Below are 24,565 nucleotides of genomic sequence, written 5' to 3' on the forward strand. Positions count from 1 at the left end.
GCTTTTTTAAATAGCCAATAGCCTTGACGTTACATCACAGCCATAAACATTATTTGTTGCTTTCTATTGTAAGTCCATGGAAGATGGTTTCAGAAAGAGGGGATATACTCAATTTAAACAGGATTTATTGGACAAAAATGTGAATACATTAACATTCAAAAGTTTGGAATCAATAAGATTATAATTATTATTTAATGCTGGGCAATGATTACAATTTTTAATCGTGATTATTCGCATGATTTTTCTGTGATTAATCGCATTGTTATGCGCAAAATTCAATAATGAATTCAAAAGTACCGTATTGTGCACTTTTATTTTAAAAGTTTATTTTATATGAACAAAAGTGCAATAACATTTGATTTGCAAACACAAATAAGGTGCTTTTTTACAGCAGAATTCCCTTTACATAGTATCAGTTAAAATAGTATTTGCAAATCTCAACATAATTAATTATATCAATTAAAATCTTCTTTTCATATAATTCTTGTATTCGTGTGATGGTGCATCTGGACACCATGTCCACACTGGGCCCGACTGGAGTGGCGTGACGCAATACTATAGAACCCATTATAATCAGTGATGCTGTCTACACTGGATGCGGCATGGTGCGACACAACAAATCATACGTGTCGTCATTCGTTGGGAACCTATACACCAGATGCAACAGTTGTCATACCGTGCTGCAACAGCTAAAGTCTGTCTACAATGACTGGACGTGACAAAGTGACCATCATTAATCATTCTAATTTTATGTCAGTACATCAAAGATAGAACGAGGCAGCAGTTTACTGTGGGGGATTTGTCGTACTGTGCCACGCTGCATCCAGTGTAGACCTCATCAGTGATTATAATGGGTTCTATATTAGTATTTTGTTGCACCACCCCACGCCGCTCACAACCCGTGTAGACACAGTGTTAGGTCCACACCTAATGCTCTCGACTCGTGATGATGCCCATCCCAAACCAGTACTGATCAATATCCCACCCCTCCTGTGACCCATGATTGTCTGTATGTGTATTCAGAGCCAGTGAGCAACGGACTTTTAAAATAATAAAAAAAAAAATAATAATAATAATAAAAATGGGTTTAATGCTTGATAAAATAATTGTCGGCGTTAATTAATTAATGCGTAAATGCGATAACGCATTAACTTACCCAGCCCTATGATTATTATTTATGCAGATTTTATGATTTTTTTTTTAAAAAATACATTAAAATAGAAAACTAACAATATTTCACAATATTACTGTTTTACTGTATTTTACTGTATTTTTATCAAATGAATGCAGTCTTGAGCATAAGACATTAAAAAAAAAACAACCTCAAACTTTTGAACAGTAGAGCCATTTTGTAAGAGTTCATTACCAAATCGAAGCTACCAAACAGACTAAAAACTAAAAAAATTATTTCGGACGCTAAAAAGAATGCAGCCAGCAATGTGTATTGTCATGATCTCGGCTTCAGTTTTAAATAATTTATAAATCGCAAACAATATTATATTCTAAATGTTAAAATCTCCTCTACTTTCACATTACCATTAAACTTTGAAGTTTTTATTCTGTGTATTGAGCCAAGAGGTCAATTTGTGACTTCAGATCCTCTATTGGTTAAATGCCTTTTTGTTATACGAATTGGCTTATCAGAGATCAAAATACTTGAACTTTGGTTCACGGCAAACCTCCTTTGTATTCGATAGCATTCCCGCACACCCACGTACACATGTATATGAATGGAAATGAACATGATGTCCAGTGTGGTCGTACCTTAACACTCACTCACACATACCATGCAAATATTGCTTCAAACAGTCCAACAAAACTTACTGTTACAATTTTTGCTAAGCTTGTTACTCTAATGAACAAAAAATACACATGCTGAGTATTTTTTAGTTCCAAAAAAAAAGAAACGTATAACTCAGGTTTCTGGAATACTCAACTCTGATTGGTCCATTGTGAAATTCTAAAGTCAGATATTTTTGTATAACGAAGCTAAACTGAATAATTGACTGTTTCCCAAGGCAACTGATTTCCCTTCTGTTTCTCGTAGCACATCATAGTCAATACTTAAAATCCGTTAATTGATGTATTTGGTAAGCTGCAGCGTAATAAGCTGAATAATGTACAATAAGCTGATCATTATCACATTATGAAGCTTGACACGATGATCAGGACCCTGACACAATTGACATTTCTTTTGATTCCACCCACCATCTCTGAAAATTTTCATAGAGCTCATTGCAATGGATATTTCTTTTGAAGAGTACATGACAAAAACGCTTCATAAATGTCTTCTAGATAGGCAGCTTGCCTAGAGGTCGGAACAGAGCAAATCTGTCACTTCTTGCCCATACTCTTCTCATATGTATTTCTTGCACCATTCAGAAACGTGTGTGTGTGTGCATCCTGTTCTGTCTCTGTTTTTGTGGAAATGAGTACTAAACCTGTTCTGAGACCTGCACCTCAGTGTGAATCTTCCACTCAGCTGACACTGACATCAGTTTACACATCTTCGATGTCGGTCCTCCATTTTGTTTCCTCCCCATGGTGCTGTTGCCGAGTGTTGTGAGAGTTCTGCCCTACATTTCAGAGTGTTCTTACCTGCAATCATGCCACAGCGGACAGCTGGCCCCCTCCCTTCCCCTTTTCCCCCGCTTTATCTGTCCTCTCTCTCTGCTGCTAATTATTTCCTCTATCCTCTATCTATTTCATTAACAGTTAACAATTATTTTCATTAACAACATTGTCTTGACCACCCACCTACGCAGTCTTTGTTTATTATCACTTGTTGGTTTAAGGATCGATTAATTGTCTGATTATGGAATCTTGGTAAGTGCCTTGATGCTGTTGTGCTCAGGGTTTGTCCTTGTTTGAGACACACACATATACACACACTGTTTTTCACCTCTGGGCCAGTGTTAAAGGGATAGTTCAGCTAAAAATAAAAAGGATTTATCTAGAAGAATGTCCAAGCTTCTCTTCTTCTAATAAAACTGAATGGTGAGCATGGCTTTCCACTGGTCCCTATTCACTTTCATTGTATGGAGAAAAAAAAGCAGCTTGGACATTCTGCTACACATCTTCTTTTGTGTTACACATAAAAACTTCAGACAGGTTTTAATTAGTGTTATTTTAGTAGTATTTAGTAGTATTAATAAGTATATTATTAATATTTTTAAAAAGTTTTTTATATATATTTTCAGTTTTCATTTTAATTTATGTGTACGTTTTAATAATTTTGTTATGTATACCATAATTTATATTCTATTATAGTTTATTATATTATATTTTCAGTTTTTGTTTTAATTTTAGTGTGCTTTTGTAATTATGTTTTGTGCTATGTCAATTTTATTCATTTTTTAATACTTGTTTTTAGCTTTATTTAAATTTTTAGTTTAATACTGCAACATAAACTTTTATAACATAAATTTAATTGTCAATGCAATTATTTATATACTATTATAATAAGTATTAATATTTTGAATTAGCGTTATTTTAATACTGCAACCTAAACTTATTTGTTTCATTTTCTTGGCAACATTTCAAATATGCTTATTTTATTTAATTTTTTATTTTTTTCCATGTAATCTATGTTTTGTTTTGTGTCAGTTGCCAAATTTTCTTTTAGTTTTAGTGAAAGATGACACCACTGTTTTTGACATGAATGTGAATAAATGATGACAGAATTTTAATTTTTGGATGAACTATCCTTCTAAAACAGGACACCACCCCAAGTATAATTCATGCGCACACATTGTCACATGACCTGGGCAGCCACTCAGATACTGTAGGAGACTGTGTGCGTGTGTGCGTGTGTGTGTATTGTTAAAGCTAAAGAGCCGAAGCGTGTGCATGTGGTCACGAATTTCAATGAAGGTGTAATGTGATGTAATTCTGTCACAGACACCGTTCTGGACAGACAGAGCGGCTGGGAGAGCATGCCCAGGGGACAGAGAGAGCAAAGCAAAGAAAAATGCATCTGTACGTCGTTGTTGTCCTTTTCAGTGTGAGCACACATCTCTCAAGTGTTCAGTCGCTATTACAGCCACAGTAACACGGCATAATGAGTTCTAATGCAGCTCAAGGTATTTTTAAACTCACAGATTCACACATAATCAAATGCACACACGCTTGTGGCATCCGTTTTTAATAGTGCTGCTTGCTAAAGCAAACATCCCCAGTTTTATTGCTCATACTTAGGGGTAGTGATTTGAACAACCATTTAAAGGGATAGTTCACCCTAAAAAAGAAATTCTGTCATCATTCTACTCACACTCATGTTGTTCCAAACCTGTATGACTTTCTTCTGTTGAACAGAAAAGAAGAATGTTAATTCTAGTTGGTTACCAGACCACTGACTTCCATTGCACGTACAAAAAAAACATTGAAACATTTCTCAGAGTTTCTTCTCTCATGTTCCACAGAAATTAGAAAGTCACATAGATTTAGAATGGCATGAAGGTGAATAGATAATTAAAGTTTTTTTTTTAATTTTTTTTTTTTGCAATACCGTTAAACCTATTTAATTTAATTATGTGCAAAAATGTGCAAAATAACTTGAAGTAAAATAACAAGCAAAAACCCATATATATATATATATATATATATATATATATATATATATATATATATATATATATATATATATATATATATATATATATATATATGCCTACCCATTTGCTGTCATCATTTACTCCCACTCATATGTTGTTCCAAACGGTCACAATTTTCTTTCTACTACAGAACACAAAGGAATATGCTTGAAAAAAGGACCTCATTGACTTTCATTGTATGTCCACAAAGACACTGTGACATTTTTCAAAATATCCTTATTTGTTATCCACAAAAGAAAGTCAGTCATGCAGGTTTGGAACAGCATAATGGGGAGTGAATGATGACAGAATATTCATTTTAATTACTACGCCAGTAAGAAACCACCCAGAATAACTTAGCAACAATGCAGTAAAGTGCTAAAAGCCACACCGAACACCCTAGCAACTGTTTAGCACTGTACTGGTTTGAAGTACTTATGGGATCAACAATGTCCTCATGATGTACGTCTATTCAGGTTTCAGCCTACATTCGAGGACATCCCAACTGTCTAATGATTCAGATAGCTAAATACACATAATAAACAATATTTTATACAAAATAAAAATGCTAAATGTTTTCTATGAGGGTTAGGGGATAGAAAATATCATTAGCTCAGTTTAAAAATCATTACACCTATGGAAAGTCCTTGTTATGATAGGAGTAGCAACATTTGTGTGGAATTATGATTATGAGTGGTGAAATATAGGTAGGTTTTTTGTACAGTAAGCCTGTGAATTTGAATACAGTGTGTGTTTTTGAAGGATGTGGATGATATTGAGGCGAGTGTATGTTTTAGCGTGTATCTCTGTGTTTGCGTGTAGTATGTGTACGTGGAATAAACATAGCACATGTTTCTGTCTTGCTGCTAACCCCTTGCTGTCCAGGACCCAAACTGGGAGCCCTTCTAGTCTTTATCAGATTAACTCAATCCTAATTCTCATTTCACAGGAATAACCTTTGACCCTCGCCTTTTTCATCCCTCTCTCTGCTTCCAAGCACACAGCAACACTTCCTACAACCTTTAACTGTCTTTCTCTCTTTCTCGCTGGCATTCAGATGCACAATACAGCAGTATTTTACACCTACCTTTCTATCTACATCTATCTCTCTCTTAAAAACACACTGACACTCATTCACATGCTTAACACACTCGCTGACGTAAATAAGCACACAATGACCCATTCAGCTTTGAAGAGGATGCCCAGTGCCACACAGAGTTCTGCCCCTGTTGGCAGCACTTTGTACCTGCCAGTAACAGGTGTAGGATTCAATTAAGCAGCATGTTCTCAGCAGTGAGGCCAGACAGTTAGACGCCATGGCGGGACGGCCTGGAGGAGCCCTGACTCTCACACAAACACACACACACCTGACTACACGCAGTAGTGGATGTAGTACATTTTCCTCCATTTGTAGATTCTGCCTTGGCCAAAGCTACTTTTTACCCTCATTTTCTTTCTTTCTTTCTTTCTTTCTTTCTTTCTTTCTTTCTTTCTTTCTTTCTGTCTATAAAGATTGTGAATAATTATTAATGAGTTTAATAATTGATATATCAGAAACTGGCCATCCTGCTCACAGTGCTGAGGAGATTTCTGAGTAATGTGACAGTAGCATTGCCTCAGATGTTTCTCCTTTCTTTCAGAAAGAACTTTTGAAGTTTGTACCTGATTGCTCTGTCCGATCTGGCAGACAGAGGAAAGTTTTATTTCTGAGAGATCACTTTTTCATATAGCTAAGGAGTTAGGGATAGTTTACCCAAATCTGAAACTGGGATAGGGATGGTTCCAAAACTGTATGACTTACTTTCATCTGTGTAAAATTAAAGAAGATATTTTGAGAGTTTTTTTTTTTTTTTTGCAATGATATGAGGGTGAATAAATGGTGACAGAAGTTTCAGGGTTTTTTTATATGGATATTTAACTGTCTATTAATGTTTCCGTCTTGAAACACAGAAGCCCAGCCCGGTTGGGTTTGTTTGGTGTTTCATAGAGGTGGAGGTGCTAATTCACTTCTTACTAAGGGTTTAAAAACAATAGGGAGTTGTTTTCGGTCCTGGGTAAGTGTGACTTACCAGGACATTGTTTTTGCAGTGAACACCACAAGATGTTGAGGTGAGAGTGGTTTAGTGACCTCAGCCTGGTGTAGATTGACAAGGATAATTGTACACTGTATGTTGGCCATTTTTCCAATAGTTTGGTAGGAATGTGTTATAAAAATTCTTGTTTTAGAAAGCTAGAGCCTAGTACACAGTAGGGAACTGTGCTGCTAGAGAGCAGAGGTCAGGTTTAATGAATTCTCCCAGGTCACACTGTGTGTGTGGGAGTGTGTGTTTCTGTGGACTGAAAAGTCCCATATACTCATTCCTATGTCAAGCCTCTGTAATTATCATATTCACTATAATAAGCCTTCCTTACATCCCTAATAGCATCAAGAAATAGAGACCTCTAGTCTGCAAAGACTTTGAGAGAGAAAGCCATAGTCTTTATCTTAAATTAGGCCATGCTGAGCTGTTTGTGGACCGCAATCGCTTGAGCATTGACAGCGAAGCAGCTGGGGTCAGTGCAGCATGTGTGTGTTTGTGGGCGAGCTGCATATATTGTCCTCCGTTTAGTTGATCAGACACTTGGACAGGCTTCCGGGAGATTTTCTAATTTCCTTGCATTAATACTGCATAGAGAAAGCTTTAACCCTGTGACATGGTATGGAGATTTCAGCCCAGGGTGCGAAGCTCAAACATTACTTCCTCCACAGACTCACGCTCTATAGGAAAGACCCATCCTAGCCTGTTCTTTTCAGTGAACGTACATATGACTGTTTGGGGAAAGTGTGTGCTCGGATGTGTGTCTGGTGGTGTGTTGCATTTGGCCCAATTTCTTTTAAAACTCAGGGTGCTCGTTCTTTGTTTTATGGGTCACCCATATAGAACAGGTCAATACCGTGTGTTGCCGTTCCTCTCAGGAAGGCACTGCCTCCCTGTTCTTAGATGAGTCTATTAATATTCTTTAGTTCAGAGATGGTGTTTGTCATTGCATGATGGGAGATTTGTTTATTCCTCTCCATCATTTTTCAGTGACAAATGATATAAGTAGTCTAAATGAGTATGTAAGAGGATTGCCTCTGTACTTGTTGAGAAGTTGTCAGACTGTCTCTCATAAACAAACCTGTAGAAAAACAGTAAAGCTGGGCTATGCTGGTTTGTGCTAGTGAGAGGATAAGCATTGTAATACTGTTTAGCAGCAGAATTTTGCTAGTGGAGCTGGATGAACATTGTGTTTCTGGTAAATTTGTTTGGTCAAAATGGTTGAGCTAGTCTGTTGGTATCATCAGCACATGTGTGAAAGTTGCAAGGTGGTCATTTTTTTTTTCTGACAGTCCAGCTAATTAACCAAATCTGTCTTGACTAGCTATCTAAACCAGTGTTTCACAACCTGTTCCTGGAGACACACCAACAGTGCACATTTTCAAACTGTTCCTAATCAAACACACTCAGTTCAACTTATCAGCTCTTTAGAGACTCCCCTGAAATGGATTAGGGAGACATCCAAAATGTGTGCTATTGGTTCATCTTTAGTAACAGGGTTAGGAAGCACTGATCTAGCACTTGATAGATTCATAACTCATTTATCTTAACTTAAAGGGATTTCTGTTTATAACAATTATCACTAATATGGTGTTAATGGATGTGTGTTTCTGTGTGCTGGTGTATCATTTACGAAATACAAAAAGCCTTTCAGTTTGGCTTCACTCATTTTTAGCGTACATGTTTATGTATGTAGCAGCAGTAAATATTGGCATAGCCCATGCAGGAAAACCCCACTAGCTTATTTTCCCCCCTGAGATGTTCTTACCATCCGTACATGCTCACAGCTTTCTCCTGTTACAGCATAGTGCTGATGATGTCTGCTTTCTCTTTCCATGGATACCTTCAGCTCCCTTTTCCCATACCCCCCAGCAGTAGATAGATTCTCTCAGTTCCCCATGCCCTCTCAGTCTGGGAATAAGAAACTGCGTCAGCCAGCTAATTCACACCAATCCCAGGTGACCAACTTCCTTTAGAGTACAGAGATAGAGATTGGTGTGTGTATGAGTGTGTGTCTTGATCAAGTACTCCTAGCAGATAAAAGTTTAGCACTGCAGTTGTTTTCGTACATGTCTTGGATCATAACATCCGTCATTATTCAACATTAAACACACAAAACACATTTTGTCATTACAGCAGTGCTTTGTGGTGGAACAAATACCAACTTTATATAGAGATCCTGTCTCAAATGGCACACTTAATGTGGACTTGTGGTATTGTGGTCCTCATGAGTTTCCTAGAAATAATAGGGTATCCCATTGGTCATTTTGAATTTTAAAAGGGTCATCATGAGTGCTCCCTTTGTGGTAGCTAGGTGCCCTCGATGCATACATTTGCAGAGCCTGCATGCACTTGTGTGGACTTCCCAGTGGAATATTACCCAACAGCCCATAAGTTCATGTGTATACTCAAAGGAGGACAGCGGGTACCATTTGGGACAGGGCCGTTGGTGTAAGAAATCCCTGCTGGAAATTCAGAGCCATGCCAGCTAAGATGGTCAAGCTGGTTTGTTGAAAAAATAAAATGCACCACAGGGGTCCAAAACGCAGTTCCTGGAGGGTCACAGCTCTGCAGAGTTAAGTTCCAACCCTGCTCCAACAGACATACCATGTAGATTTCAAATAAGCCTGAAGGACTTGATTAGCTGAATCACATACATGTATTAGGGTTGAAGAAAACTCAGAGTTTGTGGCCCTCCAGGAACTGATTTTTACACACCTGTCTACCATGTCTAACTTGCTTGTCCAAGGTGATCTTCCAAGTTGAAACCAGATCCATCAGGGTGATTGTGCTTTTGTTAAAGCACTATTTCCCAACTCTGTTCGTGGGCTACCCCTTACAATGCACATTTTGTAGGTCTCTGTTGTCCAATACACCTGATTCAATTCATCAGCTTGTTAGCAGAGACTCCAAGACCTAAAATCAGTGTGTTAGATAAGGGAGACTGTTGGAGATACACTAGGACTAGGGTTGGGAAACGCTCTGCTGAACATCTCGACCCATTTTGACCAGCTAACGATCAATTTGATTCAGCTTGAACAATTTGAAATCAGTTAGCATCAAAACCTTGTTTCTCTGCTGGTTTGTGGGATAGGGTAACTGGCTTGCTGCGATTCCAAAGTGGTCTACCAACTCTGACCAACTTGACCAATATGCTAGAAACCAGGTACACCAGCTAGAAGTCAAGATGACAAACCGTCTAGGCCAGCTCAGACCAGTTAATGACCATTAATGATTGGTCAACCTAGAAACAATGTAAAATCAGCCAGCGTCAGAAGCTGGTGATTTTCCAGCAGGGAAGTTGAAGTGGGGCAGGGTTTAAAAAATGATTCACAGCAATATATGAGCACTAGCAGCCAGGATTTTGTCATCTCCCCCCACTAGCCTCTAGTCCAGTGTGCAGATACTTGACTAATGAACATTAACACTCTTTCATTAGAAGAATGGCCATTTATCTCATGTCCTCTCTCCCATTTCTCTCTCCCTCTCTCTTCCTCTTTCTTGCTGCCTCATTCTCTTTTATATTATCATCCCTCATGGCTTCCCACCAATTCCCCTTCTTTCTTTATCCCCCACCTCTCCATTTGTCTTCCCATCAAATTCTCCTTTTTAATCCTATCACACCATCATTCTGTGCATTCTCGCTGTCCCCTCCTTGTTATTTCACCTCTCCGTCTATTTCTCTTTCTCTTTCTTTCTCTCTCCCAAATCTCCAGTCTTTGTATGTCCTGGGACTCTATTAAGGGTGCAGGCAGCAAGTTTGCTGCAGGAGGCGGAGCATCAGTCGGGGGCATGGTGTAAGGATCCCCTGCAGTCTGGTGACCGTCTTTACGTCATGCCCTGGACTCCGTACCGCACGGATATGCTGTACGAGTATGCTTCATGGGAAGACTTCAAGCAGAATCGAGCCACGACTACTTACAAGTGAGTGAGAACCACAGCTTGGGTCTAGAACCAGTAAACATCCCTGTGTACAATCTAAAAAATAATGATTTTTTTCAAAACTTAGATTTAACAGCTTTTCGTATATGATTCTTGAGTTCTTAGGTAGGGTTCTTGAGTTTAAGGTATCATCTAGGTATCATTCCTTGGCATGTATATAAGAGTGAATCCTGATTTAGTTTCAGATCATAATCTGTCTAAAATGTAGCAGAGAGTTACATTTATAGAAAGTCATCTCGTGTATCACTATTCTCCCACAGGCTGCCAAATCGTGTGGATGGAACAGGGTTTGTCGTGTATGATGGTGCTGTTTTTTACAACAAGGAACGCACACGCAACATTGTTAAATATGATTTGCGCACACGTATAAAGAGTGGAGAAGCCATAGTCAATAATGCCAACTATCATGACACCTCACCATACCGCTGGGGTGGCAAGTCCGATATTGACCTTGCAGTAGATGAAAACGGTTTATGGGTCATCTATGCTACCGAGGCCAACAATGGACGACTGGTGGTCAGCCAGGTCAGTGTCACTGAACAGTGCAATTTAAAGCTATTGGATTTCAGCTAAGATCGGATCGGAATTTCTGTTAAATTTTAAGGAGCTCCATTTTGCAGAACTTTGGAGTATTCAAGTTATATTTTGTTGTATCATATGAACACGAAATCTGATCCCTTTTCTCTTGCTATCTTTTAGGTTAACCCCTACACCCTGCGCTTCGAGGGAACCTGGGAGACTAGCTTTGATAAGCGACTGGCATCCAATGCTTTCATGGCGTGTGGTGTTCTATACGCTGTCCGCTCTGTTTATCAAGACGACGACAGCGAAGCGGCTGGAGATCTCATGCTGTATGCGTACAACACCAACCGAGCACGGGAAGAGCCCGTCCACATCCCCTTCCCCAACCCCTACCAGTATGTGTCCTCTGTGGATTACAACCCACGAGACAATCAACTTTATGTCTGGAATAACTACAATGTGCTGCGCTATCCCCTGGAGTTTGGCCCACCGGATCCCACTGCTGGTAAGAAAAAGAGTGAGATCAACGGGAGGCAGAAGCTAACAGACAGTTTGATCTGTTAAGTGTCAATGTTCTGTTTGTGTTCCCCTCTGTGTCTTCAATACATTGTCTTTATGGTTTAATTAGCAGTGGTCATTAGTGTTTTGTCAGATCAGAAAAAGATTTCTAATCAATTATTCATTCTCATCTTCTTGCCATGAACATTCTCTGTCTGTCTTTCTCTCTCTTTCTCCTCCTGTATTTCGCTCTGTCTAGTTCTCAGGGGGACTGTGGGAATGTATAGTCATGCATTAAAGACTAGCAAATGCTCCTGCTGCTTTAGTTATCTTCTTAGCAACTTTCTCATATTCCTTTTTCAAAACACATCAAACGTTTAGGTTTTCCTTTCTTCTATTTTGTCTTTTTTCTTCTTCGTCAAACATCCACCGACATTCTTGTTGACTCTGCTTCTCTGCCTCCTACACCCTTGTTGCTTTGGTTTCAATTTTCTTTGCATTCCTGTCTGTCCTTCTTTCTTGCTCGCAGGTCCACTCGTCACCACTCAGATGAGCAGCAGCACAACCACCGCAGCAAGACCTGTATCTTCCAGCTCTATCCCCTCAACCATGCGACCTCTGCCGCCAACTGCTCACCCGATAGGGGCCATCAACAAGGCACCGGATCTGCGACCTATCACTGCCACTGTGCCGGTGACTCGTAGACCCCTGCGAGTCCCACCACAGGGCCCTGAGCTCCAAGTGTGTGAAGCCAGAGTAGCCCGAGGGGTGCAATGGCCTGCCACCCAGAGGGGGGAGACTGTAGACAGGCCATGCCCTAAAGGATCACTGGGTGAGTGATGATGATGGGGTGATTGCTTGATAAAAGATTATTGCTATTATTATTATTATAGACATTTTGAAATGATGATTTTGACTTGAGAAATCAAAATCGCAACTTGCAAGTTCAAGAACTCTGATTGCCGTAGCAGAGAAACAATTTATCGCGTGACACAAGGAATGGGTGGTATAACTAAAATCCTTATGGTATAAGTAATTTTACATCATGGTAACAATATATATTACATTATAGCTATTTTTGCTGGAAATTCAATAAAAAAATTTCCTGTCATCTGAAAGCTGCACAGATATCTACCGGGGTGTAGATTATAGCAAATTTTGTCAGTGCTGCTTGACATTTTAGTCTGTTACGCTTGATTACAACATGATGTAGTGGCCCAGGGAATCACAACTTTACAAGAAAAAAGGGTGCATGCTGTTTATGACATAAAGGTCACACAATGTTTGTTGAGACAGCTTTTCATAGAATTGCATGTTGTGTTTGGTCTGCTGGTGTTGTGTATGTTACTGGGTTCATGTACACTCCCATTTCTTAGTGTGGAGACCTTGCTTCCTTTTCCTCCTCATCTCTATATTCTCTCCAGCTGGCAGGTCCTCTTGGGAGTGATAGTTAAAAGGCAGTCCTTTGCAAATGAAGGAGTGATCTTCAAAATCAGCATGGGTTAGCCCTGCAAAAAAGGAGCCACTAGACAGTTTACAGATGACAACAACCCCCCCCACCCTCCCAATCCAACCGCTGCATCAAATGCCTCTTTCTTGTCATGGTAGAAAAGCGTTTTCTTCCTCTGTTAGCATCTCTCTCCCAGCCACCGACAAAACACTGTCTTTCTTCTGTCACCTTTTTTCCTTCACTGAAATGACAGAAAAGTTAAATTAGCAGCGGCTTTAATTGGTGAATCCTGGCAGATCCTTCAAAGCCAATCTATTGTGGATGAAGGAGTGGAGAGGAGAGAAAAGCAGACAGCAGCTGAGAGAGCGAGAGAGAATGTGAGGAAAGGAAATCTCCCAGTGGTTTGATCTCACTGTAGCTGCTGTAGTGCAGCTTCACTCCTCTATAGCTTTTCCTTTCTCTCTGTTGCTCTTTCTCCCTTTCTTCTTTGGAGCTATTTGTGTTGTGGTTGCTGATAAGGCCTGCCATTTTTTTTTATCCCAGCATGCTGTCCTGTGTGAACTCGGCTAACTAAACAGCCCAACTGAAAATGAGGAGTGGCAGAAGGTGTCTCCCTCGAGGTGTTTTCTCAGCGTTCAGAGGCGCTGATGGGATTGCCATGCCTGGTGCGTGATCTTACACAAGTGTGTGCAAGAGTCTGCAATGGCGTTCATGTGTCAACTAACTCATTTCCACAGAAAGAAAGTGTGTTTCGTGGAAGCTTTCACAGGGAAGATCTAAGCAGCCCTATTCTTTCTTTCTTATTCTCTAGCACTGATTTGAGAATAAAATGAGTTGATTTTTGGTATATTTGCTATGTATTTGTTTGTGTACTCATGTTTGTACATATATATCAGGAATTGTTTTTCTCCAAGGAGATAAGTGAGACGGTGCCTACACAGAATAAAAAAAAATAAAAATAAAAATGAACAGAAGAAAAAAATTAAGCATATTGAACTGCAAAGTTTTACATATTATTTTTAGTATATTTATTATTCATATAATAGATAAAATCATTATATAATCTGATATTTATAAGAGATTTAATATATATATATATATATATATATATATATATATATATATATATATATATATAAATGTGTTTAGTATATATTTGCCTTTTTTCTTTACATTATAAATTTTAATTTTTTGTTTTGACATTTTGTTTTGTTGTATTTTGTTATATTTTAATGAAGAATTTATTAACTGATTCTGACTTTTTATACTTTATCAGTCAAAAGTTTTGTCAACTCTTTCTTTATTATTTTTTATGAAAATATTAAAACGGGTAAAAAACATGAAAACTATGAAATACCGAAATGGAGGCATGGAAATTATGTAGTTATATTGGTATTTGGTTTTTGTTTTTTGTTTGTCTTAATTTGTGCTTCTTCAGTGTTGCCTCACTTTGCCTTGATTACATCATTAGTTATTCTCAACCACCTTAATAAGGTGCATCCTGGGATGGCTCTTAAAGAGTATTAAAGTTAACAGAAAGTCTGGACATTTGTTCACTGTTTTTTCTTAACTTGCCAATGCAACTTACCAATTTTTGACAATCAATCAGTCGATCATGAACCATTGACTATTTGGCCTGGCTGGGCCCCCTCGGTCAGTCGGCTCCACATGGGTCGGACTTTGCCATGCCTCTGCAGCTCCCTCAGGCTCCACCTCCTACCTCGGTCACACCAGCTTGCTCTCTGGCCTCTGGATCCTTACCTACATCTCGGGTGATCATCGCTATGGCTCCGTCGTGGCCACCTGGATCCTCGCATCGATCCACCTCCATTGCTGTCAACGCCTCCGTTCGTCCCCAAGGCACTGTGTGTTCCCATCACACCTTGGCTCCTCCCTCCAGCAGTGCCACCATGGAGCGCAGTCCTGTCTGTGAAATGGATCATCACCTACCCAATACTGCTCTAGCTACTCTCTAGTCATCTCCGCCACCTGCACCTCCCTGGATTTTTTTTTTCATCCTCCTTCCAATCCTTCTCCTGCATCTCTCTGTCAAAAATTTGACCCTTTGCCATCCCTTCACCATCCCTTCGCCATCTCCTCATCCTCCTTGCCACCTCATCCTTCTCTATACAGCACGAGGTTGCGCCTTCCAGGATGGGGGGTGATCTGTCAGCGTATCATTCAGTTTGGACTTTGTTTTCCTTTTGCACCATTTCCTTTCATTGAGTTAATTGTGTCATTCTTTTCAGGTGTGTGTCATTAATTAGCATTGTCTGCTGGTGTATTTAAGTTGGTCTCTTTCTGTTCATTTTTGTCGGGTCTTGTCGATTTTACTTGTGTTGCAAGCCTTTCCTCTGTATGGATTTAGCTTCTTTATTAAAGACTGCCTATTTTCATCATCATGTTCGTGTTTGTTTATCAACTCAGTAGTGTGGCATAAATAAAAAAAAAATGTTGAAAAGATTTATATGTGGACCCAATGACAATTATGAGCGTAAGCTTGTAGTTTTTATGCTGACTGGTAGTGTGTGTGTATACAGGTATATAATATAAAAGACTTTAAAACCCAAGGTCTCTTTCTCTCTATCTCTCGCTCTCTCTCTCTCCCTCCTAACAGCTTATCTTCTGTTTTCAGGCATCGCATCCTTTCAGTGTCTGTCCTCTCCTGTGCTGTGGAATCCTCGCGGCCCTGATCTAAGTAACTGCACCTCGCCGTGGGTCAACCAGGTGGCCCAGAAGGTGAGGTCACTAAAAAGTTGCTTTTTACTTGCTCTGACCCCCCGTTCCCTGTCCTGTTCTGTCTGCTATCTCAGCTATTATCATTCCGGCCTCAGCTCACATTACCACATGCAGGTCATTCTTTTGACATGTTTTGGAACAAAATCTCTCTATCTATTTCTAAGGGAGAGTTTAAAAGTATCTCGGGTGAGAGTCACACTGAACTAACATCAAGAACCGTTTGTTCTGATTTTCACATATTACAAAACTTAATTTTCGTTTTTTTGCATTTTTTTCCCCATCATCGTATTTTTTCACCACAAAAGCATTGTTTTTTTTTTTTTTTGTGGACTACTGTGACTTTAAGACTTTTATAAACTTTGCTTAGCTCCAATATTTTTTTTTACAGATGCCTAATATAGTTTGTGCTTCCATTTATTCCAATAACAGACTCAATAACATTGTGACAGATTCACAACACAGTCCAGCTTAAACTGATAAGATCAGACTGGAATGATCAGAGACTTGTTAAAAATAAACTTCAGCCATTTTTACCTAACATCTTTGGAAAGAATATACAGGATATGCAGAGAATGGTTACTGTCCTATTTAAAAAAAAAAAAAAAAAAAAAAAAAATTGCTAATTGAAATAAAGCTAAACTAAAATAAAATGTATATATTAGGTTAAAAAAAAAAAAAAAAAAAAACTTGACCTAAATGACAATTAGATATGTTGCAGAAATACTAACAGAAAATAACAGAAATAAGTTATAAGTTTAAATTAAAATTACTTACTGGAAATAAAAACTTAAACTGAAAAAAAAAAAAAATCGAAATAATAATTTTTGAAAACCAAAAAAAACAAAAACATTAAAACATTAAATATATAATAAAAATAGAACAATAAAAGCTAATTTAAAATATTATTAAAAAATATAGTAGTATATTAATAATACTAAAATAAAACTGAAGCTAAGAAAATGTGTCCTAAATGTATTGGTTTGTGTGCAAACATTCAAGTCCTATCCCTAAAAAAGTCAGGTCACCTTTATTTGTATGGCGCTTTATACAATACAGATTTTAAGGAGCTTTACAGTGTCAAAGAGGAAAATAGTTTGTCAATAATGCAAGATGTCAACAGAATCATTTTTCCAGCTAAAGTCAGTAAAGGTAGTGTAGGTGATTTGTTTCAAAAGTAAAAACTCAAAATAAACAAAAGTGGTCTAAATGTATTTATATGTATTTATATTTGTCGATGGCATATGACCATAAAATGTTCATTCAATCATATCCCTCGGTCCGAGTGCTACGATAGGCTGTCCTACCTGCCTGTCAGCATATGTACAGTAGGTGGCCAACCAAAATGAGCTTTTTGCTGCCTTGAGTGCCGACGCCACGCCTGCAAAGTGCATTTGCAGCTTTTGACCACTGAGTGGCGCTTTAACCACAAGTTATCAAACAAGCGCATCAAAGCACATTTGAAGTGAAGTGACGTGACATTCAGCCAAGTATGGTGACCCATACTCAGAATTCGTGCTCTGCATTTAACCCATCCGAAGTGCACACACACAGAGCAGTGAACACAACACACACACACTGTGAACACACACCGGAGCAGTGGGCAGCCCATTTTATGCTGCGGCGCCCGGGAGCAGTTGGGGGTTCGATGCCTTTATGCTGCGGCGCCAAGTCATGGTATTGAAGGTGGAGAGAGAACTGTACATGCACTCCCCCCACCCACAATTCCTGCCGGCCCGAGACTCGAACTCACAACCCTTCGATTGGGAGTCCGACTCTCTAACCATTAGGCCACGACTTCCCACAAATATTTTCACAAATAGCCATCAGCTTTGCTTCGCTGGTGTGTTACATTTGACGGCTGCAGTCAGAGGAAAACGAAAGAAAAACACTATAGTTAAAATATTTAATATTCACAGATGAAAGTTTAGTACTTATGAAGTTATGTGTGTTTCTTAGAACGAATTCAAGCAGGATAAATGTCAAGCCTATTAGAGTATGTGCTTATATTTTCTCTAAGCTACACAGTATTACACCATATTTTAGATTTGAAACATTTAATGGGTGTGCAGTATTATTTATATAATATGAATTATATGTTATATTATCCTAAAGAAATTATGGTTTACTTTGCATCGGAGCATTAAAAGTGGTAGCCTATTTTAGTGAGCTAGGCTACATGGATTTATAAGCAAAATGTCAATATTCTCACATATTTGGCCTAGATTTGTCACAAATACATTTTTAATTTATATTTTAAAATTCCTTTAATAAAACAGCATGCATTTTTGTCACACACATACTTTGTTATTCGTTACCTGCATGTTTTATAAATTATTTCCTTTATTTAACTAAAATGTGAGGCACTGTATAATTTCGCTCCCATTATTTAGGCCTAATTAAAACAAGAAACAAATAAGTTAAACCTGCACGATTTAGCTAAATCATTGAAACTCTAAAGAATGGACGGATTAATAAAACGTCCTCACGCTTAAACTCAAGTTCTCTCATTATAATCAACAAAATGCACACAATGTAAAAAAGAGCTTCATTAATTGACAACTTCAGTGATTTTAAAGGGAGCCTTCTTTACTTGCTTTCATACAATTTAAGTAAAAAAAAAAAAATGCAGCTGCAAAATGTGAAACTGCAATTTTATTCACAGTCTATAGCATTTTATAATTATTTGTACAATAATATTTAACTTAACCTGCTTTATATATTTATTATTTAATGCAAATGAGATTTATCAAAACAAGTTTATAAGAGTCATACATCCATTTGATCTTGATCAAGAACAACTAATGATCAACGAATTGGAGCGGCATCAGCTGTTAGATCATGTTAAAACCTCAAATAGCATTCAGTTTACAGGTTATAACCGCATCTGTCTCGGTTGTAGACAGAATAGAATATATTGAAAAAAAGACAGAGAATATATCATTCTAATGGATAAATATAATTGCAGTATATAATAATATATGCTTAGCTATAAAAATAATAATAATTTAAAGCGAAACATAAGGTAAGGTTGGGTTTACCTCTCTCATTCCATTCAAGTCCAAACGTTTCCATATTCGTGATGTTGCCCATTTGAAGCTTAACTATTATTCATTAATAAAAATAGGCTTTGTAGTTCATGCGTGTTTCAGTATCGACGGAAAAAAATCATAATGAGCAAAAATATGCCAGTGGACCGCTGCTCACGCCTTATGGCACAATGAACGGCTGCGCTTTTTCCAATGAATATGTGAGTGGTAGGTGTGTGAGGCACCAGCGCGATCAAATTTTTAGTGTCACAGTAAAGGCATAATTCGAAAATGCAAAGTGTTAGCAGTTTGAAAAATCAAGAATAATAGCAGAGGGCATTATTCAAAGGTTAAAAAAATCAAAAGATTGATATCAAATTAAAATGTTTAGTTACAAAGTACCATGGTATTGAGGTTTTGTTGCTGTTGTTGTTGTTGATATACTATTATAACCAGTGGTGCACATAAGTGGTCCACAGGTCCGCATGTGTGACCAAAATAAAAAATGCGCTTTATAAATAAGTTCTGACAGCACATTTGTGTACCAACATGGCTGTCAGCTGTTAATACACAATTACCATTTTAGATCGACAAACTGTACTATATAATATTTGTTTTCAAACTGAAAGCATAAATCTAATCAATCCCATACCATTTTCAAAGCATAATGCTAAACTGTAACATTCATTCACTGACGCTCTTTAATCAGCAGCAGTGCTAAACCTGGAAGCACGTATACTTACTTGCCGGCAACATGCCAAAATAAAAGCTGATTTTAAGTTTGAAAATGATGAAAACGCTTTTATTTATTTATTTTTAGACGCTTTTATCCAAAGCGACTTTTTGGGAATACATAAAGTGATTCTTCTTAAAGAGGCAAACAAAGAAAGTAGTAGTACATATTAGTATTTTTTTAAAGTTTACTATAGAATAATTTTGTATAAATTTGTATTTAATACTAGGCCTACCTTTTATTTTTAATAATATTATCACACATTATTATTTAGTTTATTATTTTATAAAAAAAAAAAAGAAAAAAAAAACTAAAAGTGCAATAATATTATAAGATATATTATTATTATTTTTTTATAGTTATATTTAATGGGTCACGCTATATGCAGTGTGAGGACCAAACCAAATCTCCAGGATCTCTTATGAGAACCAGGCTAAAAAATTATGTGCACCCCTGATTATAACACCATGTTTTTTGAACACTACAAAGAGTGGTTACACCAGAGCATACTTTGATGTACCTTAAACACAGTGGAATATGCTGTTTCTTTTTCTAAATGTTAAGTGACACATTTGCTTCAAGGCAATTACAGGCTATGTGTCTGCTTTCAAATCAAATGAGTAATTTTATCATGTTTTATGCTTTTGTTTTTTTTGTAATAGCTTGATTTAGAGAGTCATTAAAGATTTTGTCTTTTGTCTGTGCGTCTAGCAGCATAAACCCAGAAACCCCCAGCTCACACCCCCACAGCGCACGGCAGGGGATTGAGCTTTAGAGACCAGACTGTGTATGTGTGTATTCACTGTGTAGATAAAAAGCGGAGAGAATGCTGCAAACATCGCCGCTGAGCTGGTGAACCACACGCAGGGCCGCATTTATGCCGGTGATGTCAGTTCCTCTGTCAGACTCATCGAGCAGCTATTGGATATATTAGACGCACAGCTGCAAGCACTCAGACCCGGGAATAAGGAATCGGCAGCCAGGAACTACAATAAGGTGACACATGCACGCACACACAAACACACACATGCTCACACACATTTGCCCTTTAAACAAACCCTTCATGTTTTGTTTGCTGCCACATCAGTGTGCACAGGTATACCCTCTAAACTCACAGCCTTGACATGAATCACATGAATGCAGGGTCTGCATATATCTGTTTTTCTGAGCGGTTATATATATTTTATATATATGTTTTGTTAAATGGAAAAGAGCTAGGGGATTTTTGTGACAAGCATACAAACTAATTATGATAGATGCATATTAGTAGTAGTAGTAGAAGTAGAAGTAGTATTATTTTGTAAGTTGCATTCGAAATTGACTTAAAATCAGATTGAATCTGCAAGACTCTACTGCATGAATGTGTGTGTATCTAATAGCTGCTTCATTGTGTCTTGTAGTGGCAGAAGAGAGAGAGGACCTGCCGGGCTTATGTTCAGGTATTGTGCAGTGTTATCTTTATGAGTTCACAGACACACTTCACCTCTTGTATCTCTTCTTATCCTCCGTGTCACTGTACACACATACCGATGCTTGATTCCTATCCCACGCTCAACTGTGAGCATTATTTTAACTTTCTGGGAAGCCTGTATATAAAATGCCTTATTAAGATATTAAATTAAACTCAGAATTTCCTGATAAAACATTTGAACCGTTCAGTGGTGGTCCTGAAGGGCCACTAGAATAAAATACTGCAAAGAAACAAATAAAATATGTACAGTAGTATTGGGTTATACTTCCGTTTTACACATCAACATCAACAAACCATGATTTGCTACTTTCTAGTTGGTTATAGGTGTTATTATTTCTCATTCTCGATATATATACACATATATATAAATTGATTATGCAAAAAATGTGGTGCAACAGGAATAAATTACATTGTAAAATATATATTAAAATTAAACTCTCGTTTTGATTTTATGAGGTCTTAGTACCATGAAGTATTATAATATATTATAATGGTGGCTACTTTTAATGAAGAGATACAATGCATTACAGTATGGCATTATGACTGCATTTATAATGCATAACATATACAGGCGTCATACAAAGTGCCATCCATATTTTTTATGGTATATGCCTACCTCAGAGGAATTTTAACTGCAGCTGGTTTGTTGTGTGTGTGTGTGTGTGTGTGTGTGTGTGTGTGTGTGTGTGAGAGAGAGAGAGAGACTTCTAGCAATGAGGATACTGTACATCTTGCCCAACGCTTTATTTTAGTGCTCTTGTCATTTATATTAGCCTATAAGTTGTTACTCCTTAGTAGAAATAAAATTCAGCCGTACGTAAGATTCACAGATGTAACAGAGTCGTATTTTATCATCTTTGATGTCGAGTGTAATTATAATGAAGTGTACATGTATGTGTGTGCAGGCAGTTGTGCAGACTGTGGATAATCTTTTGCATGCCGAGGCTTTAGAGTCATGGCAGGACATGAACAGTACGGAGCAGGCCCACACAGCCACCATGCTACTGGACGTCATGGAGAAAGGAGCCTTCCTGTTGGCCAATAACATGTACAATAATCACTTCTCAGACCACGCTGCCAATGTCGGTGAGTTTGTGTGGAGGAGAAACTAAAAGTACTGATGTTTTGTGACAGTACACTACTATAAGGGACATCGGATGCCCATTTTCCCAAGTTCGTATGATACTTTAGGGTCTTCATGAAATGTCTCTAACATACTTTGGTTAAAATTCCACAGTGGTCATGTAAAACAACACCCTTTTTACCTTGTCAAAAACAGCTCTGTTCACAGCGAGCCGGTGGGTGCATGTCTCTTTAAATGATAATAAGCTACTGCTCACCCCACCCCTCTCTTCCATGGGGTGTGTCGACACGAGACACGTGAAATGCTGTCTTGGACTCTGTATATGGCTCGGAGGTGGTCTCGGAAACTGGCTGCAAATTGAAACAACTCGCTGGATGACACAGTTACAGCCCATAACAAACTGGCTGCTTGTTTTCTTTTTAGCTTTTCTAAGCTGGCAGTCACACCAAAAACTAAATGCAAAACAAACAAAAAAAATGTCCCCTTTAAAAATAAAAGTTTCAAAGAAGGTTTTCACAGCAATGCTATTAAAAAAAAAAAAAAAACGGCTCTGACTTTTAAATAAATACACACTACTGTTCAAAAGTTTGTGGTCAATAAGATCTTTTTTTCATGTTTTTGAAAAGTCTCATGCTCAATAAGGCTTCAATTATTTGATAAAACAGTAAAATTGTGAAATACTATTACTACTTAAAATAATTATTTTCTATTTTTGATGGCCAGTCTGAATTTTCAGAATCAATACTACAGTGATTTGCTGCTCAAGTAACATTTCCTATAATTATCGATGTTGAAAAACAGTTGCGTTGCTTCACATGGAAAAGGATAGAATTTATTTGCATTAGAAATCTTTTGTAACATTATAAATCTTTACTGTCACTTTTGATTAATTTAATGTGTCCTTGTGAATAAAATGATTTATTTCTTTCCAAAAAAAAAATCTTAACGGTACTGTATAATTTATAATAAAAAAATATTATTAGGGATTTTTTTTTTTTTTTTTTTTGCTGTGTTATTACAAAGTGTGTTTTTTTTTTCAGATCTAGAGGTGCGTGTGTTGAACACAGAGACAGAGTCTCAGGATTTGTCGTTCCCACAGAACGGTCCCAGTGACAGCAGCATCCAGCTCTCGGCTTCCACCTTCAAACAATACAGCCGCAACGGTCAGTCACAGCTCCCTCGCTCTCTTTCTGTCCCTTCCATCACGATCCACGGCCATGTGCAGTTTCACTGAAGCGTAGCAAAATTTCCACTTTGGTTTACCCGGTTATTGGTTGATAATAATAAACCTAATCAGATTAACAAAAGCGCTGAGACCATTTCTTCCCTGATGGTTTCTTAACGGCACTCTTAATCGAACAGCCCGAGAGGCGACTAGATTACTATCATTTTCAGGCTGACAGAGCAATCTCCGCACTCTTTTCTTTTCTCCTGCTTCTCTCCTTCCGCCCCCCCCCCCATCTCTTAGCCATCTTATCCCACCATCAGGTCTCCTACTCTTCGCTTTTTCCTCCACTCCCGCATTTAGCCTCTTTTTGAAGCCGCATCGTCGTATGCTGCTTCACATCAGAAGCAGGTTGGGCGGGGGAAGTGAGATTAGTATGATTGAAACAAACGCACATGAAATATTCATACAGAAGAAACGGATTGAGTGAGTGCTGAAGGGATGAGTGTTCCATTGCCCTCCATATTAAAATACCTTCATCCCCCGATCACTCCCTCAACCCCTCCCAGTCCAAATCATTTTAACCTTCACTCAATTCACTCTACTGCTCCCTTTTTCCTCTTAGTTGTTATTCATATCCTTCTGCCACTCAATAACTCTCTCCCTCTTTCTTGTGCTGTGTTTCTCTGTACAGGCCAGGTAAAAGTGGTCTTTGTGCTCTATAAGAATCTGGGTTCATTCCTGTCCACTGAAAATGCATCCGTGAAGATGGAAATGGAGGCTGGACCTGGTGGGCGGGGCTTGGCAGTGAATTCACACGTCATCGCAGCATCGATCAATAAAGAGTCCAGTCGAGTGTTTCTGACCGAGCCTGTAGTGTTCACACTTAGACATTTACAGGTACTTAAACTCTCACATGCAGACACAAGCAAGAAATTACATTATAATTTCATTACATTACATTTAGAAAGTAAGCAAGAAAACATCAATACCTTTTACACATGGGGTTAGGTTCATGAAACATGAACAAATGTTTTTGTAAATCGTGTCAAAATTATAATGTTTTGCATTATGATTATTTCATTGTCCCTCACTTCCCCTAAAATCACCTGTCCTCAGACCTCATTAATTAATGTGCACTACCATCAAATATAGTAAAAACAGTGTTTAACATTTCAAATAAACACTTTTCTTTTGAATTTTCTGTTCATCCGAGAGTTGAAACAACTGTTTTCAACATTGTGGTTAAAGGGGTCATATGATGA

At 38.0% G+C, this 24,565-nt stretch overlaps 1 protein-coding gene across 2 annotated transcripts in view; it reads left to right on the forward strand.

The window, feature by feature from the left end:
* adgrl1a (adhesion G protein-coupled receptor L1a) overlaps positions 1-24,565 on the forward strand; it is a 103,265-nt gene that overhangs the window by 39,921 nt on the left and 38,779 nt on the right. For both annotated transcript variants that reach the window (XM_042720120.1, XM_042720128.1), the window contains 10 exons: positions 10,387-10,594; positions 10,873-11,137; positions 11,312-11,639; positions 12,162-12,464; positions 15,718-15,821; positions 20,391-20,576; positions 20,981-21,019; positions 21,957-22,137; positions 23,176-23,298; positions 23,995-24,200. In XM_042720120.1, coding sequence (XP_042576054.1) covers positions 10,387-10,594; positions 10,873-11,137; positions 11,312-11,639; positions 12,162-12,464; positions 15,718-15,821; positions 20,391-20,576; positions 20,981-21,019; positions 21,957-22,137; positions 23,176-23,298; positions 23,995-24,200 — 1,943 coding nt within the window. The remainder of the gene's footprint in view (positions 1-10,386; positions 10,595-10,872; positions 11,138-11,311; positions 11,640-12,161; positions 12,465-15,717; positions 15,822-20,390; positions 20,577-20,980; positions 21,020-21,956; positions 22,138-23,175; positions 23,299-23,994; positions 24,201-24,565) is intronic.

This window comes from Cyprinus carpio, chromosome A3 (assembly GCF_018340385.1).
Source record: "Cyprinus carpio isolate SPL01 chromosome A3, ASM1834038v1, whole genome shotgun sequence".
Classification (NCBI taxonomy): domain Eukaryota; kingdom Metazoa; phylum Chordata; class Actinopteri; order Cypriniformes; family Cyprinidae; genus Cyprinus; species Cyprinus carpio.